Genomic DNA, 15462 nt, shown 5'->3' on the forward strand with positions numbered 1-15462 from the left:
TTTTGTTTAGCAAGGATTTTTTTTATTTTGCTCTTGATTGATCAAAAGTGATGATAAAGACATTTGTAATGTTACAAATATTTCTATTTCAGATAAATGCTGTTTTCTTCTGAACTTTCGCTGCATCAAAGAAACCTGAAAAATATTCTACTCAGCTGTTTTCAACATAATAATAATAAATGTTTTTTTGGAACAGCAAATCAGAATATTAGAATGATTTCTGAAGGATCATGTGACTGGAGTAATAATGCTAAAAATTCTAAATTTTAAAATTCAAATGGAATAGAAAGAATTCAAACAGAAAACAGTTATTTTAAATAGTAAAAATATTTCAAAATTGTACTGTTTTTTCTGTACTTCAGATCAAATAAATGCAGGCTTGGTAAGCAGAAGAGACTTCTTGCTGTTCAAAACTTCTTAATCTTCTTAACCTCACTGTTCAAAAACTTTTGACTGGTAGTGTACATATGAAACATATATATGGATTTTTTTAATTTGCTATTGAATTTGAGAAGACAAATGAACCCCACAGAAAAAAAAAAAAAAATTATTTATTCACAGTTCTGTATTTCACACTTAAACAGTCTGATATTACTCATATGTTTGAGCTCACTGGTGATTTACACTGTTTTTGCTAGTTGTAATAGATAAGAGTGCTTTGTGGATCACTGACACTGTCATTTCGTTGGCGCTGAGGCTTTTTGTAGCTGATGATGGGTACAGGAACCCCTCTGAAGTGATCCATCAGATCCATCCCACCAATGAAGTTCATAAAGATGATGCCTAGTTTGGCAGGCATAAGACTACAAGAACAAGTCAAGTTAATGATGTGGCTAAATTAGATCTTGTCCATCAGTTTAGTGGAATATTTTAGTTTTAAATTCAGTACAATCAATTATTTTATCATTAATTGTTGACCAAAGGCATTGAGATCAAAAAGCAGAATTTAAATCTACAATCACAAGCATTTAGAGGCCCAAAATACCTCTTAAGTGCCATCAAGAAATGTAGACTTGAGGGTAACAGCAAATACATCTTTTCCTGTAGTATTGCATCCACAATCTGTTTTGCTGCATATCTCTGATCCAAGATTGGAAGAAAGGACGGTCTCCTTAGCAGAAGTAGAATCTCAATGTTAATGCATGACCAAGAGCACAAATCTCTACTCAGGTTTCATATGGAAACCATACTGACTTACTTTGTTTGACATCCCCGAAACATTTCTGTATTTATTAGATAGGGACACACTATTGTTGTTTTGATTCCTTCCTTTTTAAGGACAAGCAGCTCCAGCGCAATAGATTCTGCAAAGCTCACTGCTGCAGACTTGCTCGCACAGTAGTCTGTGGATAAAACGTGTTAGCAATCCTTATATATTCATGATTTAGTTTCACACAGTGTGTCTGAAATCCCTCTATGACTGTACCTGCAAGGCCATTCATTGCAAACAATCCTCCATGGCTTGCCACACAGACCAGATGCCCATGGTTTCGTTGCAACATAGCCGGGAGGAATGCCTTGTAAGTCTGTGAATTCAGATATCAGGAAGCTTTTGAGATAATAGTAAGCTCACTGTTCCCATAACATAAAAACAGAGGTATAAGGAATGTACGCTATGAAGAAAACACTGTGTTGTTTTTCCTTACCCAGAAATGAGCAGCAACATTGACCCTTAGTGTTCTATCCACCAGACTGTCAGGGGCTTCAATGAAACTGTATTTGCCTGTTACCATGCCTGCATTATTCACCAAGACTGACACATCTCCAACCTCCCTTTTTACCTGTTGAAATGTTTTAGCTACATGAAAATGTCTGGAAATCCACTTTCATATTCACCCCTTCATATATAATATGAAATGCAGTTGAAGTCAAAAGTTTACATACACCTTGCAGAATCTGCAAAATGTTAATTACTTTACCAAAATAAGAGGGATCATACAAAATCCATGTTATTTTTTTTTATTTAGTAATGACCTAAATAAGGTATATCACATGAAAGATTTTTACATATAGTCCACAAGAGTTTATAAAAATGACTCATTTTCAGCATTTTAGTGTATTTGAACCCTTTCCAACAATGACTGTATGATTTTGAGATCCATCTTTTCACACTGAGGACAACTGAAGGACTCACATGCAGCTAATACAGAAGGTTCAAACACTCACTGATGCTTCAGAAGGAAACGTGACGCATTAAAAGCCAGGGGTGTAAACTTTTGACAGAATGAAGATGTGTATATTTTCCTTTTTTTGCCTAAATATATTTTTTTTCATTTAGTACTGCCCTTCAGAAGCTACAGAAGATACTTAAATGTATACCAGACGACAAAATAAGTTAAATTTACGCTGATCTTCAAATGACAAAAGTTTTCACCCCTGGCTCTTAATGCATCATGTTTCCTTCTGGAGCATCAGTGTGGAGCATCCATTGTCCTCAGTGTGAAAAGATGGATCTCAAAATTATACAGTCATTGATGAAAAGGGTTCAGGTACACAAAAATGCTGAAAAACTTTTTCTGAAAAACTGCAGAAAAAACACAGCTGTGGATCATTTGGGTAATAACGCAGTATTAAGAATCAAGCGTATAAAAAATAACATGTATGATCCTCTTATTTTGGTAAAATAATTAACATTTTGCAGATTCTGCAAGGTGTATGTAAACTTTCGACTTATTATTTTGAGCTGTATATAGTGCTGGCAATTATTTATTTATTAATTATGAATTATTTACCAGTTCAGCAACTTTGTAGACATCACTTCTTCTGCTGCAGTCACAGGTGTAGGCATACACACGCACATCCAGTATTTGTTTGAATTCTTTGGCGGTCTTGTCCAGTGCCTCCGAGTTGATATCCCATAGGACTAATGTTGCTCCATGGTGGCCAAGTTCTTTGGCAATCAGTTTTCCAATCCCATTTGCAGCTCCAGTCACTAAGACTATCTCTCCCTCAACATCTTTCTTGCAATGCGGAATAAAGAGTCGAACAAAGGCTTCAAAAAAGTAAAAGACGGCTCCAAGAATGAGCTCAAAAATTTCTTTTATGAACCAGAGGCTGTGCAATACCCTATCAAAACTTTTAGTAACTTGGTTATGCATGTCTCTGGTCTGGAGGGCACAGCAGCTAATTATTCCTTCTTCATGTGTGTTTTCACATAGCTGTTTTGGTGGTTCGTCTCCTCAGGTACAGCTTGTTCTTGCGGTTCTGTATGTGTCAGAGTCCCCCATCTGTTAGTTTCCAGTCACAATGGTGTTTGTTTGACCTGTCACCTAGAGTAGGCTATGTTAGTGTAGTTAATTTTAGATGTTGCTATTGCAGCATGTGGCCACAGTTTGATGTCATGATGATGTTATAAGGAATTATTTGTGACCCTGGACCACAAAACCAGTCATAAGTAGCACGGGTATATTTCTAGCAATAACCAAAAATACATTGTGTGGGTCCAAAATGATTTTTTTCTTTTATGCCAAAAATCATTAGGATCATAAGATCATGTTCCATGAGGATATTTTGTGAATTTACTACCGTAAAAATATCAAAACTTTTTTATTAGTAATATGCATTGCTAAGGACTTCATTTTTCATCTTTAAAGGTGATTTTCTCAATATTTTGAAATTTTGCACCCTCAGATTCCAGATTTTCAAATAGTTGTATCTAAATATTGTCCTGTCCTAACAAACCATACATCAATGGAAAGCTTTTGTATTCAACTTTTCAAAATTCAAATTATATTCACATTTTTGAAAATTGTGGTCCAGGGTCTCATTTATGTGACTATTAAATGTCTGTATTAAAACTAATGGCGTTATTTGCATGATACTTTATTAATATCCCTTAAGAAAATCAACCATGGTTTTTTATAGTAAAAGTGTAGGAACCATGTTTTTTGGCGGACTGATGATTAACTTACCATCAGTTTTACTACAAATTCCACGGTTAACCCATGGTAAGTGTAGCAAAACCATGATTAATTTGTGGTTGTTATCATTTTTTAACTACAGTAACCTTTTTTGTAGTAGTTGTAATACCATGGTTAATTTTAAGGGATGTGTGTGCACATACGCATACAAAAAGAAGAAATTGATACTAGATCATGTACTGTGTGTTTAAATACTCCTCCAAACACATAGTGAAACAGGAAGGGGATGTAGCTCAGTGGTAGAGCGCATGCTTTGCATGTATGAGGCCCCGGGTTCAATCCCCGGCATCTCCAGGAACGTTTTAATTTTTTTTTTAATCGTAATATATCCTTCTTAAACGCTGTCATCATAAAGTATTTTTGATAAAAAAACATATTCGAAAAAAGAACTGCACTGAACAATACAAACACGCCTTGTGTCATTCTACGTAACGACGTCATACGTTCTTTCCTTGGTGACGGTAACCAGGGAGAAGGCTATGTTTACCAAAATGTCTGCAGCCTGACAACTATTAACCCATAACATGGCATTATCAACAAATACGTCCGTGTAACTCCGCCGAATCTTTTATAAACGTGAAGCATGCAGCTAAAGTATCTGAAGACTCTTCTAACTCCTCAGGTAAATCTTTTTTCCATGTTATTTGGCGACGCTAGCTAACTAGCACTAACTAGCTCTTGGCAGTCCGCTATCTGTAGGCATGATAACGCTTCTTAGCGCTTAGCGACACTAGGATGCTTATTTACCTTGCCAGATTTCAGAGTATATTTCATGCATTTACGCTGTGCAAAGAAACAGTAGAAATCACATTCCGAATGTTATTTAAATCTCAGCAAGCGACTCAGATATGCATTGAACATATTTATAATGTAACATGTCTAATCTGTCTGTAATGTCTTTTGTTCAGGATGGAGCTGCTAAAGTCACCTGTATGGCTTGGGCTCCTAACAATGCAAAGTTTGCAGTGTGCACCATTGACAGAGTGGTTATACTGTATGATGAGCAGGGAGAAAAAAGAGACAGATTTACTACAAAGCCTGCAGACCCCAAAGTAAGTTATCAGTAAATTATTGAATATTCAAAATAAATGTTGTATTCTGCCAATGCTATATGTGATTTCGTAGTACGTCAGGAAAAGCTATTTAAGTATGAACTTATGACTTTGTAACTTGTTGCAGTATGGAAAGAAAACCTATGTGGTCAAGTCCATGGCATTTTCCCCCGATTCAACCAAGATAGCAGTTGCTCAAACAGACAACATCATATTTGTTTACAAAATTGGGGAGGAGTGGTAAGTATCTCAGAATTCTTACATACAACCATAATTTGTATTACTGAATCATTTTTTATTTATAATACAATGTTTTATATCCCAGGGGAGATAAAAAGGTGATCTGCAACAAATTTGTTCAAACAGTAAGTATTTTGATGATAAATATGATACGTTATTAGGTAGAAGTTCCATATATTTTGTGCATTAACTTAATTTTTGTTCTATAGAGTGCTGTAACATGTCTGGTTTGGCTGACAGAGCATGCAATAATATTTGGACTAGCGGAGGGAAAAGTAAGTGTGGCATATTTTCTCTGCTTTGCACCTTTAAGATGAATTTCCTGTTTTGTAAATACTAATTTTGTGACTGTTGCATGTCAAATGCAGGTTCGACAAGCCAATACAAAAACAAGCAAATCCTCCACGATCTATGGAACAGACTCGTATGTTGTCTCACTAACGACAAAGTATGTATTTCAAATCTTGACCCTATAATGCATGTGTCTTTGTCCAAACACCCTTTTTTGGTTTGTTTTTGTTGTATTTGGTTTATTGTTGTATTTTTATATAGCTATTAGCTACACTACCAGTCAAAAGTTTTTAAACAGTAAGATTTTTGGTCACACTTTATATTTTGTGGCCTTTACCACTATGTACTTACATAAAAAATATGTACAATGTACATATTGTGGTCATATTGTATTGCAAAACACTTTTGCTTCTATTAAGGTGGGATATGGGTAAGGTTAGGGACAAGTTTGGTGGTATGGGTAGGTTTAAGGGATGGGTCAACAGTGTGATTATAAATGTAATTACAGAAATTAATTACAGGTGTAATTACATAAAGGTATTTTTAAAAATATAAGTACAATGTAAAACATGTATGTACACAATAAGTCCATTGTACCAAACAATTAATTTAAATGTAACTACACAGTAGTTAAGGCCAGATATAAAGTGGGACCAGATATTTTATGTTTTTAAAAACATCTCTTCTGCTTACCAAGCATTCATTTATTTGATCCAAAGTACAGCAAAAACAGTAAAATTTTGAAATATTTTTAATATTTTAACTAACTGTTTTCTATTTGAATATATTTTAAATGGTAATTTATTCCTGTGATTTCAAAGCTAAATTTTTAGCATCATTATTCCAGTCACATGATCCTTCTGAAATAATTCCAATGTTCTGATTTGTTGCTCAAATATAATTTATTATTACTATTACTATTATTATTATGTTGAAAACATAATAATAACAGTAATTTTTTCAAGTTTCTCTGATGAATAGAAAGTTGAGAAGAACAGCATTTATGTGAAATGGGAATCTTTTGTAACATTATAAATGTCTTTATCATTACTTTTGATCAATTTGAAGCATCCTTGCCAAAAAAATAAAAAATAAAATAAATTATACTCCAAAGTTTTTTAAGGTTATATTATATAATGTTACAAAAGTTTTTTTTATTTCAGATAATTGGTGATCTTTGGATCTTTCTATTTATCAAAGAATCCTGAAAAAAATGACTTAACTATGATAATAATAATAAAATGTTTCTTGAACAGCAAATCAGCATATTACAATAGGATCATGTGACACTAAAGACTGGAGTAATGATGCTGAAAATTTAGTTTTGATCACAGAAATAAATTACATTTTAAAATATATTTAAATAGAAGGCAGTTATTTTAACTATTAAAATTATTTCACAATATGCTTTTGCTGTATTTTAGGTCAAATAAATGCAGACTTGGTAAACAGAAGAGAATTCTTTAAAAAACATTAAAAATATTACTGTTCAAAAACTTTTGACTGGTAGTGTATAATTTATTTCAGTTTTAGTAATTTCGGTATAACACTGTTTATCTTCCTTGATCCATTTCCCCAGTGTCTCAGGGAAGGGAATCCTCTCGGGTCATGCAGATGGAACAGTTGTTCGCTACTTCTTTGATGATGAAGGATCTGGAGAATCTCAGGTAATGTATTTAAAACATAACATCCATAATTAAATAATTTTTTTTTTTTTTTTTTTCTGCATGTGCTTAAATGACTGATTATTTAATGTGCATTTGCTCTGATTGTTTAAAGGGCAAACTGTTGACTCATGCATGCCCACCGTATGCCCTGGCATGGGGCACCAACAGTATTATTGTGGCTGGATGCGATAAGAAGATTGTGGCATATGGAAGAGAGGGCCACATACTTCAGACATTCGACTACAGCCGAGATCGCTCCGAAAAGGAATTCACAGTTGCAGCATCTAGTCCCAGTGGCCAGTCCATAGTCGTGGGAAGCTACGACAGGTGAGAAAGCTGAACACATTAAACAGAAAACAAAAATATTTTGCCAATGTCATGATGCATCTCTTATGCAAAATTGTTTTTCTTCAGGTTGCGAGTTTTCAGTTGGAGTCCTCGAAAAGGCACATGGGATGAAGCTTCTCCCAAAGAGATTCCAAACCTGTACACCATCACAGCTCTGTCCTGGAAGAAAGATGGCTCTCGACTTTCTGTGGTCAGTCTGGATGACCAATTTCATAAAGATTTCAAAATGTTTTTCAGATGGTCTTTATTCTGTTTATGTATAGAAACCTGTGCACACTAAAGCAAAGTTTTCTGTTGGCACACTAATCCTGAAAATATACAAAATCCCACATATACACTTCTGCTCGTAAGTTTGTCCGCAAGATGTTTTCAATTACAAAGATATAAGTGGGACCACAAAAACAAAAGAAACAGTGGGTCAGTGATGTTGAGGTGCAGCATTGCCACTTTGTGCAACTGAAGATGATGCCTAATTGCATCTCTAAAATGCAGGGCACACTATGTGGAGGAGTCGAGTTGTTTGACTGCTGTCTTCGGAGGAGTATTTACAAGAACAAATTTGAGATGACATACGTTGGACTCAGTCAAGTGAGCAATAGATATTTACAGTGCACATTTGCATTCATTTCTGAAGTGATTCTTATTCTGAATTTTGTTTGCATTCTACAAACTGGATGTTCTAAAACTTTGTTTCTTAAAATCCTCCTAGGTGATTGTGAAGAATCTGTCCACTGGCACACGAGTGGTGCTGAAATCTCAGTATGGTTATGAGATAGATGAGGTGAAAGTCATGGGGAAGGATCGATATCTTGTGGCTCACACCTCTGACACACTGCTGCTGGGAGACCTTGTATCCAACAAATTAAGTGAGGTAGGATGTCTAGTTTGGACTTGTTTGATTATTTACAGTTGCTTTATTTCTTCTTTGTGCAATTCTTGATCGTTCAGTCTATAATAAAGTCTCTGTTTAGATAAAACAGTCTGTATTTAATGTCTCTGGACAAGTTTTCTCATATTGCAACAGATTCAGTGCCTCCATCGGGTGGACCAAGGTTTAAAATGTCTAATTAAAAGTTCAAGGGCTGTCATGGTTCACTGTGTTAATCCATGTTTAATTGAGTTTCCAAAGTGCTCTTATGGGAGTTGGAAGAAAGTTCAGTGTGACAAACAGGATAATAGTGAAGGGCCTTGGCTGTGGTGTCTCTCTGCCTCTGCTTCTTTCTGTGTAATGTAGTGGAAAGCAAAAGTTGATGACCATGTTGTACTTTAGTAAACAACATCACTCTCCCATTACAGGTGGCGTGGCAGGGGTCCGGGGGAAATGAAAAGTTTTTCTTTGAAAATGAAACGGTACAGTGTTTTTTATTGTGTTATTGCGTGTTATTAAAATGCCTCAGTCATTTATGAGAATGGTGCAAAGGGAAAACAACTGGGTTTAATGATTCATGAAACCTGGCTGATATAATTAAAGTCATTGCTGTCTAATTGTAAATTGCTATATTTCTGGGTAGGTGTGCATGATTTTCAATGCTGGAGAGTTGGCGCTGGTGGAATACGGAAGCAATGAAATCCTGGGATCTGTTCGGACAGAGTTTATGAACCCACACCTCATCAGGTCTGCTATTTTGAAATTACTTTGGAATGCAAAAGCCATTTTAAAAGCCATGGCAAAGTAACTTCAAAATGATTTACTTTTTTTTTATAGCTACATTTGTTTTTACAATTATTCATCAAAAAAAAAAAAAAAAAAAAAAAAAATCTTCTTTGCCTTTGTAATGACTTTTCCTATTAAAAATGTTATTATAAATGAAATGAATATCTTCTTAAAGAAGTCTCTATTGCTTACCAAGCCAGCATTAATTTGATCCAAAATACAGCAAAAGCTCTACAATTTTGAAATATTTTTACTATTTAAAATAACTGTTTTCTATTTGAATATATTTTCAAATATAATTTCTTCCTGTGATTTCAAATCTGAATTTTTAGCATTATACTCAAGTCACATGATCCTTCAGAAATCATTCTAGTATATTGATTAGCTGCTCAGAAAAACATTTATTATTATTTTTCTGTTAAAAACAGCTGAGTAAAATTCGGTCAGGTTTCTTGGATGAATAGAAAGTTCAGAAGAGCAGCATTTATCTGAAATAAAAAAGCTAAATAAGCTAAATAAGCTTAGAAACTAAATAAAATAAAATAAAATAAAAAATAAATAAAATATTTCTATAATCCCCCCTACCCCCCAAAATTATACTGACTGCAAGCTATTGAATGGTGTAGCGTATAATGTTACAAAATATTTTTGGATTTTTCTATTCATCCAAAAATTCTTAAAAATTGATAATAATAATAATAATAATAATAATAATAATAAAATGTTTCTTGAACAGTCAATCAGTAAATTAGAATGATTTCTGAATGTTCACGTGACACTGAAGACTGGAGTAATGATGCTGAAAATTGAGCTTTGATCACAAGAAAAAATTATAATATAATATAGTTATATAATATATTTAAATAGAAATCAGTTATTTTAAATAGTAAAAATATTTCACAATATTACTACTTTTGCTGTATTTTGGATCAAAAAATGCAGGCTTGATGAGTAGAAAAGAATTCTTCAAAAAACATTAAAAATCTTGCTGTTCAAAAACTTTTTACTGGTAGTGTATATATATTCCTTTTCCAATAAATAATTTCTATTTAATAAAACATTAAAAATATGGATACATTAAAGGCCCATTAAAAAAAGTCATGTCTAACACTGACCACTAGATGGTGTAATTTACCTTTGATTTCCCAGTTATCCTGGTACTGTCATTCTGGCTGACTCTTAGTGAGCAGACCTAGTCATCACAAATCAGCATTTATGTATAAAGCCTGTCAGGTGCTGTCAGAACGTGGTGCTTGGTTCCTCTTGATGGAGCACTGACAGGTCCCTCAGCACCCACAGGAAGTGTTTATTCCTCGGTTTGTGTGTTTGTGTTTGCAGTGTGCGTCTGAATGAGAGAAAGCAGAGGGGAGTGGAGGACAACAAAAAGTTGGCTTACCTGATTGACATAAAAACCATTGCTATTGGTGAGTTATTGCCTAGGATACTCTCTCTTTATTATTTACAAAATTTTGAAAGTTTAGATTCATCACGTCTTCCTGCTCTTATAGCTGAGTTTTGCACATCCTGGGTGATTTAAAGATTGTTTTAGACATTTAGCCAATTGATTGAATGCAATAATGCACTAAATTATATGGAATTATAATCACACTAGCTCACAAAGGAGTCTCAGACTGTTGTGATCAACAGCTTAATGGAACAACGTCATCTGTGGTATTGATTGCATAATCATCTGTTTCCGCTCTAAATGGAACACCTTCTCCATATGACCTGTTATATGATTCCATGGAGAGAGGATCATTTGAGGGACATACGGAAGGTGTGTTGACGTTGAGCCGGTTCGGACATTACCTTTCAATTAGACGGCGGCCCTGCTGCGTCGTCGTCACGGCCCTCTCCTTCACCAGCTACCGCCAGCCATCTGCCACGGTTCTGACCACTTCCTGTGCTAATTAAGTCCTGGCATGCTCCCTCTGTCCTGCTTGCCTTGTTTCTTCTTCAGGTGGTGAAAATGAGAAACAACTTTCATCCAATTTATTTTCCTCTGACAGACAGCAGAGTGCTTTTCCCCCTCACTGATCCATGTGCTTAAAACCTGTTCAGAAAGTGCAAATTGGAAAGTGTTTTTCCTTTCCTTCTCCCCCCCTCGCCCTCCTCCATAAGTGATGCTTCCCATCAGAATGGTTATTTGTGAACAAAGAGCCAGAAATGCAGGGAAGCGTCACAGAACGTGATTCATGAAAGACTCATTGATTTGTTTTTGTTAGGGCACGGATGTTCGTGGTCTGTATGAAAGGCAGTGCCTCCGTTTTTGCTGCATGTCTTTGTGTACGAGTGTGTGTACGGTGACGTTCGTGGCAACCATCTCCAAATTTTTATCATTCTGGTTGTTCTAGAATATTTTTTGGATGGAAAATACTTCATCCGTTCTTTAAAAAAAAACGTTGTCCAAAAGCCTCTTACGGTTTAAAAGTTTTAACCATAATGCTTTAATTCTGGTCTTGGATCAACAGAAAAGAATCTGCATCTGGTATTTGCTGCATGCATCTCCCATAATCCCTTTCTCTTCCTGTTTTTCTCAGTGGACCTGGTGGGTGGGTATAATCTGGGCACTATAAGCCATGACTCCAAGATAGATTGGCTGGAGCTGAATGAAACGGGCCGTAAACTGCTTTTTAGGGACAAGAAACTCCGGGTAAGGGCGAACGTTATTATTTAAACTCTAAAATCACAGATAAAATGAGAATGATTTGTCACTTCTGTCTCTTTCTCCACATTCAGCTTCACCTGTATGACATCGAGAGTAGTGTGAAGAGCACCATGCTGAGTTTCTGTCCTTATGTTCAGTGGGTACCGGGTAGTGATGTAGTTGTGGCGCAGAATAGAGGAAACCTGTGTGTTTGGTACACGATCGACAGCCCGGAGAGGGTCACAATGTTTCCCCTCAAGGTGAGCTGAAATTAATAGTGATTTTATTTGCGCGCCTTGTCTATGCTATTTAAAGGGATAGTTTACCCAAAAATGAATATTTCTGTCATTAATTACTCATTTGTCATTCCAAACCCTTTGTTCATCTTCTGAACACAAATTAAGATATTTTTGATGAAATCCAAGAGCTTTCTGACCCTGTATAGACAGCAACGCAACTGACAAGTTCAAGGCCCAAAAAGGTAGTAAGGACATTGTTAAAATAGTCCATATGACATCAGTGGTTCAACCGTAATGTTACGAAGCTACGAGAATACTTTTTGTGCTCAAAGAAAACAAAAATAACAACTTTATTCAACAATTTCTTTGCATGGGTGTGGTGCTGCTAATGCAAATCTGTTGAAGAAATTGTTGAATAGTTGTAGTGTTGCTGTCTATGCAGGGTCAGAAAGCTCTCAGATTTCATCAAAAATATCTTAATTTGTGTTCTGAAGATAAATGAAGGTCTTATGGGTTTGAAAGGATATGAGGATGAGTAATTGACAGAATTTTCATTTATGGGTGAATTATCCCTTTAAGCACCTGATTCACTAAAAGAAATGCAGAGAATGGATCACTGTGATTCAGACATCTAAATTAAGTGTCTGAAATGCAGGAAATGTCTTAATATATATACACTTCCATTCAAAAATATGAGGTTGGTAAGATTTTTTTTTAAACAGTTTTTGAACGTCTCACCCATTTTCACCCAGGCTGCATTAATTTGATTAAAAATACATTTATACATTTACATTTATACATATATGTAATAAAAATGATAATATTGTGAAATACTATTACAATTAAAATAACTGTTTTCTGTTGAATGTATTTTAAAATGTAATTTACTCCAGTGAAAGCAAAGCTTAATCTTGTAACATCTTTGAAACATAACAAATGTCTTTACTTTTACTTTTGATCAATTACAGGAGTTCACTTCCAGAACAAAAATTTACAGATAATGTACTCACCCCCTTGTCATCCAAGATATTCATGTCTTTCTTTCTTCAGTTGAAAAGAGATTCAGTTTTTTTTTAAGGAAAGCATTTCAGGATTTCTCTCCATATAGTGGACTTCTATGGTGACCCCGAGTTTGAACTTTCAAAATGCAGTTTAAAGGGCTCTTAACTTATCTAGCAGTCTTATCTAGCAAAACTACTGGTTCTAAACTACTTTCTAAAATACAATTTATATCCTTTTTAACCGCAAAAGCTCTCGTTTAGCTCTGCGTAGACTCTGTGTATTCAGGTTCAATACAGTTAGTGTAGGTCAAAAAACTTCCATCTCGTTTTCTCCTCCAACTTCAAAAATCATCCTACATTGCTGCAGAAGTACCAACCCAGTGTTTACAAAGTGAGCATGCAAAGAAGATCAAATGCCCTTTACAAAAAAGGTAAAGTTGAAAAAGAAAATGAGATGGGAGTTTTTCGACCTACCCTTGCTGTCTTGAATGGAATACACAAAGTTCATGCAGAGCTAGACGAAGCAAGCATTTTTCAGGTTAAAAGATATGTAAATTATAAGTTTTTTTCAAAAATGACTAATCATTTCGCTAGATAAGACCCTTCTTCCTTGGCTGGGATCATTTATAGCCCTTTGAAGTTGCATTAAAACTGCATTTTGGAAGTTCAAAATCGCAGGCACTATAGAAGTCCACTATATGGAGAGAAATCATATTTTAATCATATTTCAACAAATTATTGCAGCCATCAATAGAAAAACTTATGGTATAATGTGGTATGATGGACTGAAGGTGAATAAGATGCAGAAGTTTCGCTAAAATACTTTTAATGAATTTGCTCCTTATTGTTTCAGTTTCTTGTTTGAGTCGAATGTGAATTTAATTGTGAGTTTGTGTTGTGACAGGGTGATATTGTGGACCTGGAGAGATCCAGTGGCAAAACTGAAGTCATTGTGACTGAAGGGGTTAATTCGGTCTCCTACACTCTGGATGAAGGGCTGATTGAATTTGGCACAGCCATTGATGATGGCGACTACTACAGGTATAAAACAATAAAATAAACACCACAGCCACCTGCAATAAACATGGATTAGCACACATTTATACTTGTGCTGCTTAAAAGGATAATTCACCCAAAAATGAAAATTCCTGTCATTTACATGGAACATAAGAAGTACATAATTTGAGAAATGAGAGAGAAGTTTTTGTTAATACAATAGAACATACATTCTTCGAAAAATCTTCTTTTATGTTCTGTAAAACAGTCATACAGGAGGGTGAGTAACTGATGACAGAATTTAAATTTTTGGGTGAACTATGCCTTTAAGTTATGTAAGTATCCTTATTCATAGATGGACTTGTATGTGACATGTATGTGTGTGTGCGCAGAGCTACAGCATTCTTAGAGACCCTGGAGATGTCAGCAGAGACAGAGGCCATGTGGAAGACTCTGAGTAAACTCTCCCTAGAGGCACAGCAGCTCCACATCGCTGAGAGGTTAGACAAGCAAGACAGTCCACCCACCTCTATGACTCAGCTACTGCTGCGATGACTTCAGCATAGCCGACCGAATCATGTGTCTAACCTTGACAACTAGGAACTAGTATGACGGAATTAAAAAGTCTTGTAGTTTCTTTGAATTTCTTTACAGATCATCTCAGCATCATTTTTTATTTAACTTCCTCTACTAAAGGAACACTCCACTTTTTTTGTAAATAGGCTCATTTTCCAACTCCCCCAGAGTTAAGTTGAGTTTTACAGTTTTTGAAACCATTCAGCTGATCGCCGGGTCTGGCGGTAGCACTTTTAGCATAGCTTAGCATAGATCATGCTTAGACCGTTAGCATCTCGCTCAAAAATGACCAAAGAGTTTTAAACTTTTCCCTATTTAAAACTTGACTCTTCTGTAATTACATTGTGTACTAAAACTGACGGAAAATGAAAAGTTGCGATTTTCTAGACCGATATGTCTCTCCAGGTGCAATGATATTACACAGCACTTGAAAATAGGCAAACTTCCATCAACATATAACCAATGTGACCACCTACTTGCACAGGGAGACTATTTTCAGGCGCTGCGTAATATCATTGCACCTGTTGCACCCATGATACGGCAGCAAATTTCCTTGATTATTACGCTGGAATGAGAGTATAGTTCCTAGACATATTGGTCTAGAAAATAGCGACTTTTTATTTTCCATCAGTCTTGGTACACAATGTAACTACAGAAGAGTCAAGTTTTAAATAGGAAACATATTGAAACATTTTTGAGCGAGATGCTAACGGTCTAATCTGATTCAATGATCTATGCTAAGCTATGCTAAAAATGTTACCACCAGACCCAGAGATCGGCAGAATGGATTTGAAAATGGTAAAACTCAACTGTTTAACTCTAGGGGAGTTG

General features: G+C 35.3%; 2 protein-coding genes and 1 non-coding gene across 3 annotated transcripts in view; 2 read left to right on the plus strand and 1 right to left on the minus strand.

The window, feature by feature from the left end:
• Positions 1-545: 545 nt before the first annotated feature.
• si:dkey-221h15.4 (uncharacterized protein LOC563950 homolog) lies at positions 546-3257 on the minus strand. The gene is made up of 6 exons (XM_051139162.1): positions 2733-3257; positions 1647-1781; positions 1427-1526; positions 1199-1343; positions 986-1111; positions 546-803 (listed from the first exon to the last, which is right to left on the minus strand). The coding sequence occupies exons 1-6, from the start codon at positions 3096-3098 to the stop codon at positions 635-637; spliced, it is 1041 nt and encodes a 346-aa protein (XP_050995119.1). The 5' UTR covers positions 3099-3257; the 3' UTR covers positions 546-634.
• Positions 3258-4142: 885 nt separating this feature from the next.
• On the plus strand, positions 4143-4214 carry trnaa-ugc (transfer RNA alanine (anticodon UGC)). The gene has a single exon. It is a non-coding gene; the product is annotated as a tRNA-Ala (tRNA).
• A 151-nt stretch (positions 4215-4365) lies between these two features.
• The window catches only part of ift172 (intraflagellar transport 172), a 38426-nt gene continuing 27329 nt past the window's right edge, over positions 4366-15462 (plus strand). Inside the window, exons 1-18 of the mRNA XM_051138846.1 lie at positions 4366-4542; positions 4829-4972; positions 5100-5212; positions 5298-5337; positions 5422-5487; positions 5581-5660; positions 7083-7170; positions 7283-7497; positions 7585-7708; positions 8011-8106; positions 8228-8389; positions 8815-8868; positions 9030-9133; positions 10511-10596; positions 11713-11825; positions 11912-12079; positions 13964-14100; positions 14448-14555. Of these exons, the coding sequence (XP_050994803.1) occupies positions 4504-4542; positions 4829-4972; positions 5100-5212; positions 5298-5337; positions 5422-5487; positions 5581-5660; positions 7083-7170; positions 7283-7497; positions 7585-7708; positions 8011-8106; positions 8228-8389; positions 8815-8868; positions 9030-9133; positions 10511-10596; positions 11713-11825; positions 11912-12079; positions 13964-14100; positions 14448-14555 (1937 nt within the window). The 5' untranslated portion in view covers positions 4366-4503. The remainder of the gene's footprint in view (positions 4543-4828; positions 4973-5099; positions 5213-5297; positions 5338-5421; positions 5488-5580; positions 5661-7082; positions 7171-7282; positions 7498-7584; positions 7709-8010; positions 8107-8227; positions 8390-8814; positions 8869-9029; positions 9134-10510; positions 10597-11712; positions 11826-11911; positions 12080-13963; positions 14101-14447; positions 14556-15462) is intronic.

Source organism: Labeo rohita, chromosome 20, assembly GCF_022985175.1.
Source record: "Labeo rohita strain BAU-BD-2019 chromosome 20, IGBB_LRoh.1.0, whole genome shotgun sequence".
Taxonomy (NCBI): domain Eukaryota; kingdom Metazoa; phylum Chordata; class Actinopteri; order Cypriniformes; family Cyprinidae; genus Labeo; species Labeo rohita.

Excerpts from the sequence above, each read along its gene's own strand:
- si:dkey-221h15.4 (XM_051139162.1), bottom strand. The coding sequence starts at position 3,098 with ATGCATAACCAAGTTACTAAAAGTTTTGATAGGGTATTGCACAGCCTC. Across the intron at positions 1,782-2,732 it reads TCTACAAAGTTGCTGAACTG|GTAAAAAGGGAGGTTGGAGA; the intron begins GTAAATAATTCA and ends ACATTTCAACAG. Across the intron at positions 1,112-1,198 it reads TTTCGGGGATGTCAAACAAA|GAGACCGTCCTTTCTTCCAA; the intron begins GTAAGTCAGTAT and ends ACTTCTGCTAAG.